General features: G+C 33.8%; 1 protein-coding gene and 1 long non-coding RNA gene across 3 annotated transcripts; one reads left to right on the top strand and one right to left on the bottom strand.

Annotated features, from left to right (window-relative positions):
* Window positions 1-1,030: 1,030 nt before the first annotated feature.
* Window positions 1,031-3,280, top strand: LOC149031488 (uncharacterized). The gene is made up of 2 exons (XM_089175817.1): window positions 1,031-2,765; window positions 3,116-3,280. Exon 1 carries the CDS (start codon window positions 1,367-1,369, stop codon window positions 2,762-2,764), a length of 1,398 nt encoding a protein of 465 aa, XP_089031943.1. The 5' UTR covers window positions 1,031-1,366; the 3' UTR covers window position 2,765; window positions 3,116-3,280.
* An 834-nt stretch (window positions 3,281-4,114) lies between these two features.
* Window positions 4,115-9,336, bottom strand: LOC107065796 (uncharacterized). Of its 2 annotated transcripts, XR_001475644.2 has the most exons (3): window positions 4,724-9,336; window positions 4,494-4,574; window positions 4,115-4,415 (listed from the first exon to the last, which is right to left on the bottom strand). It is a non-coding gene; the product is annotated as an uncharacterized LOC107065796 (long non-coding RNA). The 2 variants fall into 2 exon arrangements; XR_001475642.2 differs by having other exon boundaries at window positions 4,494-9,336.
* Window positions 9,337-10,396: the final 1,060 nt, after the last annotated feature.

The raw sequence follows: 10,396 nt of genomic DNA on the forward strand, positions 1-10,396 counted from the left end.
TTCATGTTATGTATTAATAAAACATTTGAGGTTGCTTATATTCCAAGTAAATATGATAATACTTTATTGTAAATAATATGAGACAAGAAGATTTTGTATTAACAAAATTATTAGAAGACGCAATTTTGAAAAAGTTCAAGAATTTTGATGAAGAATCAATAAACTGGTTAAAAATATGTTGGATGCGTTTTGTCAGAAATGAAACCGTATCAAATTTTCTATAAGACATCGATGAATGAGAATGAAAATTTGAAAGTCCTGAATTTATTATCACGTCGGGGTAGACCAAGAAAATCCGAAAATATTGCATTGACACCACTATACAAAAATATCAGACAAATTACAACACCAAAATTCAAGGACATAATTGACCTATTACGATATATACCACCGGAACATCATGATTTCTTCAAATCCTTTTCACATACACAAAATGTAGATGAGTAGTAAATTGTTTTGTAGGTTATGTTTGTAATTTTGTACGTTATGTAGTTAAAAAATGTTTTCAATTGCATAAATTATGTTTCTGAAGTGTTTTAAAGATATGTCTAATAAATTGAGTATTGTTTTCTTTTTTCAATTTGAAACATCTTAAATTGTGTTGAATGGAGTTGGGTCCATTCGAAATTTTATAACAAATCAGATTGTTCATTTTAAAAGTGGCCTAACTCCATTCGTTGTTAGAAAACGCATATAATTGGCACTAATTTAATAGGAACTGTAAATTTGACACTTTTAGATACACTTAAGTAGTATAACTCGTTAGTATATTTTTAATTACATTGAAACGCAAACCCTTCGATATCTCGATTTGAACATAAATGGAGATAGGCCACTTTCAAAATAGGCGGCCCATATTTAAATTAAATTAAATCATTAGTTACAATTATTTCTAGCATGTAAGTATATTTAGCATGTAAATCGTTTCCTATGCTCCAGGATTATCTTATTGTTATGTTATAAAATAATTTATTTTTTCTAAAAAATGAAGATTTTCCAAAAACTGAAAATCTTGATTTAAGGGTTCATTCTGGTTTATAATTTTGAAAAAATTAATTTTTTTTTTTTTGCATTTTTCGAAAGTAGACATATGTAGAATTATCATACAAAAATTTTAGAACGATCCGAACAGTCTAAGTATATTATTTTGCGACTCAAACACAGAGATATTACAGAGAGAGGAGACGAACCATAAACGGTTGTTTAAGTGGAAATGTCTCTGCATATTATTCAGAGTGGTGTAGGAAAACAAAACTAGTATTCAATTTTTTTCGCTATATTCTTTTTTTTGGAAAGGAAAACTCTATGCAGAGACTAAAAAAAAAGTTTAGGAGGGCTACTTGGTATTGGTGTGCATGGTATAAATATGTTTTGCAATCTTATGGACCTCGGAAAAGGTTTAAGTATCTCTGCATATTATGGAATCGTTGACTCTATACTAATCGCGGTCAATGCTGTTTTTAATGTAGTGTCGCATAAAGCCGTCACCGAAGAGCAACTCGAAAACAAGAAACGAGGAGAACCAGAGGATATTCTGTCTGTTTCTGGCGACGGCTCTTGGGCCAAAAGAGGATTCTCTTCGTTGATTGGAATAGTTTCTCTAATTTTAAAATATAGTGGAAAAATTGTCGACGTTTCTATAAGGTCAACTTACTGTAAGGGATGTGAGATGTGGAAAAAAAAAGTGAAGGAAATAAACTATCTTGCCTGGTACGAACAGCATAAAACGCATTGTACGATAAACCATGAAGGTAGTGCCGGGAAGATGGAGGTTGATGGTATCGTGGAGATGTTTCTTCGATCACTCAAGAAGTTCTCCGTAAAATATGGTTTTTATATCGGCGATGGCGACACGAAAACTTTTCAAATGTTGCTAAATGTTTTTCCCTACGGCGAAGATTTTGTTATCAAAAAATTAGAGTGTGTTTTACATGTTGCCAAACGAGTTTTCAACCGTGCTAATGAAGCACGAAAAGCACTGATTCAAAAGAAAAAAGCTTTGAAACAAGCGGAAGCCAAGAAACCTGCTGCAAAAAAAGGACCGAAGAAAGTTGTAAAAAAGAAAAAAGTTATTAAAAAAAGTGTTCCAGTGATTAAAATTCAACGATTGACTATAAAGTTGATGAAGGAATTGTCAACTAACTATGGGTTAGCTGTTCAAAGAAATAAAAATTCAATTGAGAACATGAGAAAGGAAATTTGGGCGGGGTACTATCGAAAAATTTCTACTGATGATGACCCGCAACATACATACTGTTCTAGCAACTGGTGTAAGTATCGTAAAGTTGAGGCAGCTAAAACCCTTGATACTTATAAACATCCTCCTCCTCTCGCTAAAGATGTCCAAGAAGTATTAAAGCCAGTGTACGAAGACCTGACAAAACCAGAAATGCTTGAAAGATGTTTAGGTGGCAACACTCAAAATAATAATGAGTGCTTCAACAAATGCGTTTGGGCTATGGTGCCTAAACATCTATTTAATGGTAAAAAAATTGTGGAAATAGCTTGTCAATTGGCAGCTTGTATATTTAACGAAGGTTTTGATCCAATACTAAAAATAATGCACGTTTTGGAGATAAAACTTGGCCCTATCGCAGTCAATTACGCTAGTCACCTCGACAACACGCGTGTGCGTTCAGCCAATCGTTTGAGCGGAGAATCTTTAAAAGAGGCCAGGACACAACGAAAAAAGGTTAGAGTTGAAGAAAATGAGTATTTTGAAGAAGCAGAAGGCATACTGTATGGTGCAGGCATCGCAGAATAAGGTAGAGTCAGACTTTTTAAAAATTTGTTAAAAGAAACTTTAAACGCGTTTTTCTCGAAACAACGTTTTTTCGGTTGGCGGGCATGATATCTCCGAAACTACTCAACCGATCCTTCTGAAATTTTAACCACATACTCTACACATGAATGGCTATCTCGCATGCTACAACCAAGTCAAAATATTAATTTTTACTATTTTTTTTTCACAAAAAACTGCGAAAAAAATCAACGATTTTTTTTTTTTCGAAAAATGGCTGTCATTTTGTTTTGCTTTCATAAAAATTGATAGTTTTAGCATACCCGATAGCCATTGTCATACTAAATTTAAAACCGTTTAATTTTTTTGTTTTAGACCACCCGTTCTCAAATTTCGATGCCCGCCAACAGCATACCTTTTTTTGACGGGTTCACGTTTGTCAGCCATTTTGGATGTCAAAAAACGTTAAAAACAATAAAAAAAAATTTTTTTCTTGTACTTCTAGAGTGTATTTATCATACCCAACAACTTTCATATGTATAAGTATTCTACAAAGCCTAAAAAAAAATCGTGAAAATAGCCTTTTTTTTCGGCGTAGAAACCAGAATGAACCCTTAAAAAAACCAAAAAAAAAATCGCGCGTTCCACTTCCTCGCACATCATGTTATCCTGATACAAATCTCAAATTTCCAGGAAATTTTCGAAATTTTGTCGAAAATTCGTTTTTGTAACAGGATCACATGACGTCATGAAGTAGCACGATTTCAGTATTTCCAAGAAATGGTATAATTTTTGGAAAAATTTCGAAAATTTTTGGTAATGTTTGAAATCGTGCTACTTCCTGTGACGTCATGTGCTCCTGTTAGAAAATCGAATTTTCCGACAAAATTTCGAAAATCTTACAAAAACTTGGATTTTTATCAGGATCACATGATGTGTAGGAAGTTGCACGCACTATATTTTTGTTTTGTTTTTTAAATCATGCTACCCCCAGGGATGATAACTATTTTTCATGGCCAACCCTCTAATCACATATACGTAATGTACATATAATATCAGGGGGTGTGGCCAGTGCCACGTGGTCACCCTCACCCTAACCCCGCCTATTACTACGTCATCGTGACGTCATTCCGAGGAAAAATAAAATTAAATAATATTTTCGCGCCCAGAGGGACTCGATCGCACGATACCGCAGTTACTAGCCAGTGACTCTAGCACTGAGCTACTGCAAAAAGTTTAATTATATATTGTAGAACATGTATTTAAACACACATAAAAAGTTGCAATAAAATAATATAACTTACTTTAATGATACAACTTTTAGTTTAGGAATTGTATTTATATACTAGAAATAATTTTAACTAATTATTAAAATTGAATTTAAATATATTTTATTTGTTTCAATCCCGTATAGAGGTTTCTTTTTACATTTATTTAATGTGGATCTGATTTCTAAATTTGGATTTTTAAAATGTGGATAAATTTTTAATTAATATTTAATTTATAAAAAGAGAACTAAAGAATGTAATACGTTGTTCTTAAACCGCTGTTGTATGTTGATAATCCATTGTATGTCCTTTAATAATCCTCCTAGTACCTGGAAACTTTAGAAGATCCTCAAATATGATAGGAATTGGATATTTTTCTAAATTATTCCAATAGTATGATGTATAGCCTGTAACAGTAATAATACAATGTTAACCCCAATCATTACATGTCTCAAAAGAGATATAGAAAATAAAAAAATACCAACTGTTAGTCGTTCCAGTCGAGCTCGTTTGCGTTGAGCCAGTGAATCGGTCAAGGAGAAATTTCTAAGAGCACGTGGTACGTTCTATGCATATATGCAGGTAAGTAAATAAGTAAGTAAGTAAAAAGGCATATGTACACATACACACACACGTATAGTGCAATATGTACAATTCAACACAAGTATACGCAATGCGTTACACACGAGTGTCGTAGTTTTTCCATCGATCTCACCTTCAACGATGATCGTAGTTTTATGTTATATAGTCGTAATAGTAGTCTTCATAGTCTCTGTTCATAGTCATAGTCGTCGTATCGTGTCGTGTCGTGCATAGCATTAAAGCGTGAATCGCTGAATGGCACGGAACGATGCACGTGCTACGTGCGTTACGTCAGGACGCATGCGCATTCACAACATAACTTGTTCACCACCTATATATATATGATGTATCTATGTATGGATGTATATATTTATATGTGTGTATGTATATATATAAGTAAGAGTACGTACGCCGTTGAGACTGTCACACTACCACGAGTTCATTCATATTTTTTCCTTCTAGCATCAGCACTTCACTTCACTCCACTCCACTCCATTCCACACTCCACTCTCTACTCTTCACTATACTCCACTCCACTCTTACTCCACTCCACTTTACTCCACCACAACACAACATAACACACCAGTTCCATTCACGCGTACGGTTGATCGAGCTGGGGCTGTCTGCTGTAGTAACACACAACTCTGCACACGATTTCTCTTCGATTGGTTATCACCGATAATCCTAACACATTTGCGTCCTCGCCACGATATTTCTTCTCTCTCTTTCTCTCTCCCTCTCTACGTCGTCATCCTATACCCCGTCGTATATAATACACGCAAAAATATACTGTGATACACGTTGTGTTATATACCGTGACTAGAAATTATTATCACGTAATCTAACGTGGTTATCTTTTTTTCTATTACATTCACGAAATTTTTCTAATCTTTTTGAATCCCTTAAAAATATTTAGATCAATCAAAAATTTTCGTTATATATCACTTTTATATTATTCGATATAAAAACTTAATGTATATTTTTACAAAAATGTTTAGAGACGAAAACAATTATTAGTCTCAATCCAATAATATAAAATACATTATTAATAATACTACTTTTAATATATGTATTAGAATATAGAACTGTAGAAATGAATTTAATGTTATAAATAAAAATACTAATTGTAAAATAAATGTATTTTTAAAAAGTCACACACACCGAAGGATAGAAAAAAGCGTTCGCGTATAAGCGTTAAAATATTTTTCAAGGACTAATTCGCACACGATACTCTATTAGCTGCATAAATTAGCGCTTTATCAAGCCCATCCTTGTGTATCACACACACACACACACACCTACACATACGTCTGTATATAGATATATTATAAACGTATACATATATTCATACATGAACCCACTTATCTTCGATCCTTTCATAATGCGTCAGATAACGTCCGATAAGTCGCGTGCCTTAACTTATAAAAGAGTTTCGTTGTACCACCGATAAGAGTAAACCATTCCTGTAATGTTTTATATTATCAATGAACATGCACGCAAAAGTAACATACGACACGAGGAACGGTGTATACAAACAATTATGATGTAATCGTTCGACTTTTTTCGCATCGATGAAGAAAATACAAAAAATGAAAGAAACAAAGAAAGAATTGCATTTTCTTATTTTATTTTTTTTTATTTTTTTTAACGACAATTATTACAAAATTTTTTTTATAATTTTTGTTATTTCTTTTACGAAACATTAACACTTGTATAATTTTCATCATCATACTTACATATATATATATATATGCAAACGATCTCATTTTTATTTTATTCTAATTTATTTATTATATATTTTATTTCTTTGTGAATTTTTCTATACTTTTTAAAAATAAAATTCTAAAACGCATATATAAAGAACGCATTTATTTCTTTATCGTGCGAAAGGAAGCACGATAGGTTGGAGGATAAGATTCGAAGGATTTGCCCAAGAATTTCATTTCCGGTGATAAAGAAGAGGGAAGGGTGTGTTCACTCGTATATATATACTGATACATATATAGATATACATATATGTGTATATATAAAAAAGTATGGTACTCAACATAGAACGTCAATACTATCGGATAACATATCATAAAACGACGTTAAATATTTTTGACTACCTCTCCTTCAACAACTTTTACGATACGTTTTAAATCCTCGTACACACATACATACATACATACATACATATACAGAGAGAAAGAGAGAGAAATATACGTATACGTGGCATGGCCCTCGTTTCCCTTGCGAGCAAAATAGCACCGTAAAATGATTCTGTTGGTGTGCACGATTACCGGCCATTACCGGTCATAATGATTGAAGAACATGCGTAAGCGCCTAGTTGCAATAACGTTTTCTATTTCAGAATAGAACTTAGGTTTTCTTTTTCTTTTTTTTTCGTATCGATCATAAAAAAAATATTAAGAAAAAATATTTTCTAAAAAGGTTGAATGATCAATCAATTGTATAGATTGTATGGTGAATTTGAGCCGATATACACACGTGTGCGTAAAGTGTATACTCATAAATGGAATCACGCAATTTCCTTATTTAATTTTCAAATTTCAATTACACAATTAATTATTATCATCAACAATTATGACGTCTGATTTTTTTTGTAATTTATTTTTATTGTTTTTTTATTTTTTATTATTGAAATCATTTTACGTCACGATGTAGAGTATTTAACATTTGATATACCACCATTTTTTACCACACTAGTCAAAATGATTGGTGTATACAAAAAATGCTTTTTGAGGCTTCCAGTCTTTATTTACACTTAAAAAATAAGAAAAAATATTGAACAATAATAATTTCAATAGATAAATGGATTTATAGACATTTTTAAATAACAAAACGCTTAATTATTTACAAAAATCAAATGTTACATGAAGTAGAAATTTTGAATTAAAATTGCCCAACCAGTCAAAATGACTAGTCTAGTATATCTAGTGTTAAATAAATAAAATGTAAACTTTATAAAAATGAATCACAAATGTGTATATATATGTAATTTCTTGAATATGTGTAAGTACGTATACGTAATTAATGAAATACGGGATATGAGCTTATCGCGTTTAGGAAATGAAGCCAAGGAAAAACAGAGGAAAAAAGGTAGAAGAAAAAAAAAGCAAAGAGAGAGAAAACAAAAAGAAAGAGAGAAATAAAAGGGACGGGCTTGATAACAAACATAAATTCACCTGTTCCGATCGTTATCGTTCACGATAAATGAATCGAAGCATTATGCTATGAGATATAGCTACGATAAATCGAAACGGACTTACGTAATTTTATTTGTGAGAAAGAAAAAGATAGATCGTATCTTTTAATCGTAGTAATACTAGCGTGTTTACGCAAAGGCTCGATGACCTGTTAAAGATATCGAGAGTAAAAAAAAAAAATAATCCACGAATATCAAATTATTTTCATAATCTTTAACTTGATTATGGCGCGTACGCGTAACGTGTATGCAATTAATTCAAATGATTAATTTCAACTTGGAAATGCACAAAGTAGAATATTTTTTTTGTTATTGATTATTATTAATAAGATAATTATCATTGTATATATGTGCGAGGATAGAAAAATAGAAAAAAAGACATGTAACATTTGGTACATCGCCATCATGGTCGAGTAGCATCCATCCGTTTCCTGTCATTCTAAAAAATGAAATACGTACTTCTTTACTATCATCGTCATCGTTATAGTCATCGTCTTCGTACTAGTCGGCATCCTTTCCGTGATACTCCCACGTTAACGACTATAACTTTAAGCGTGTTTCCTTTTTTTTATGGTTTTTTTTTTTCATTGAAATTACTCCGACGCATTTCATGTAGCTTGAAAAAGAGTACATATATATATATATATATATATATATATATATATATATATATATATATATCTAGAGATAAAGAAAAATGGAGGGAGGGAGGGAACGAAAGAAGAACAGTAGCACTATCGAGAAAGAGAAAGAGAGAGGAAGACGGCAAAGAGAAGCACAATCGTCGTCCTTGCACTTGCGGCACTCGGCCCTTCGCGAATTCGGGCCACGCTCGTATAAATATACGTCACTGGGATTTCGTAGCGATTTACGATAGTAGTGGAGAAGGTATAAGGTACGTACGTACGTACGTACGTAAGCGGTAGGGATGAACCCAAAGAACGAGAGAGAATGAGAAAGAGAGTGAGAGTGGGGGAGGAGCGTGTAGCAGTGGTCGGAGTAGCCAAACTCCGAGTGGTGGGGATAGTCGACTCACAGAACTCTTTCGGTGTGGCAGTTACAGTGTCCAGGGGCGGAGTGGGGCGGAGAGGAAGCGGGCCATTGCGCCATCAGGAAGTGGCTCACCACTTACACGCGCGGAGTTAACCGGCGACACGCACGCTTGTGCGCGCGCGCGCGTTTAACTCCGACCACGTTCTATCCTAAGAGAGAAAAAGAAAGGAAATAGTATAAAAGACAGAGAGAGAGAGACACGCACACAACTTAAACGCATTGCCAGGAAAGATAAGAAGAGAGAATATTATAGGAACCGTGCCTCTAAATAGTAGTAATGTAGTAGTAGTGGTGGTGGTGGTAGTAGTGGCCACAGTGCCGGCGCTCGAACCATCGAATGAACGCTACTCGGAGGGGGGGTGCTCAAATGGGAATGAGAGAGGCTCGTCCGATGGCGAGCGGTGGTTTAACCCTGCACTTATGTGACGACCAAGCAAATGCGTGAGTGTGCGTGAGCGTTCTCGCCCGCGACACATTTGGGACACCCGGTACGTGTCAAGCCCGTATCCGTACGGCGCTAACCCACCGGCCGTTCTTCTTCTTCTTCTTCTTCTTCTTTTCTCTTCTTTTTACATATGTCTTATTTACCTTTTTTACCCGCCCCTTTTTTTTCCCTTCTTCATCGTCATCTATTATATTCCTTCTTTGTTCTCTCTCTTTCTCTCTTCTTCGCTAATTAAAATTTGTCTTATTTAAAATACACATTGTGTAAACGATACGTATAGGTATACTCACAATATTATATTATACTAAATCTAATGATGAAAAATATATATATGTTATGTTATATAGTACGATAGCGTGCGTCATTCTCTCTTCACATTTACACATAAATATATATATATATATATATATACTTAAATATACTGGGTCGTCCGTTCTTATCCATCTTAAAGATCTACTTAATTTCTTCCGTAGGCTTTTAAATTCAGAACGAGAAATTGTGATTTGCGATTGTATTCCTGTTCTTAGAGTTCCCGCGGTTTAGTTTCCCGCTTTCTTCCGTCGACTTTGGCTTCGGATTCTCGTATGGTGTCCTCGTCTCTGTAGCAAATATACATCACCCATTGTGTTTCCCGTTCTTGGATTTTTTTTTCTTTTAATACGAGTATCGTATTATTTTTTTACTTCTTTTGTATACGCAAATAATTTACTTCTCTTATGTATATATGTTACACGTTCACAAACGGATGTACAATAATTCTTTGCAATATTTCTTTTAATCCATGCTCTTTCTAAAAAAAAAAGAAATGATTTATGCAGTAGAAATAATAACGCGTGTCATCCGTAAAAATGGCCACTCATAGCCCCAGTACAGCGAATTAGGTTACCTCGCCCCTTTGGTAGGCGTGTATTTCTCAATTCAGGGTTGGCTTAATCACCGACAGAGGCACATCCCTAATTATCACGGACTACGTTTAACGATAGTCCAGACGGTTTTATCATCCGTCACTGCCAACATTTCTTTTTTTTCTTCTTCTTCTTCTTCATCTTTTTTTTCTTCGAAATCCCCCCATCCGCAATTTTCTAAAAGACTCATAACTA

This window comes from Polistes dominula, unplaced genomic scaffold (assembly GCF_049000335.1).
Source record: "Polistes dominula isolate Pdom_NZ unplaced genomic scaffold, Pdom_raw_medaka contig_19, whole genome shotgun sequence".
Lineage (NCBI taxonomy): Eukaryota > Metazoa > Arthropoda > Insecta > Hymenoptera > Vespidae > Polistes > Polistes dominula.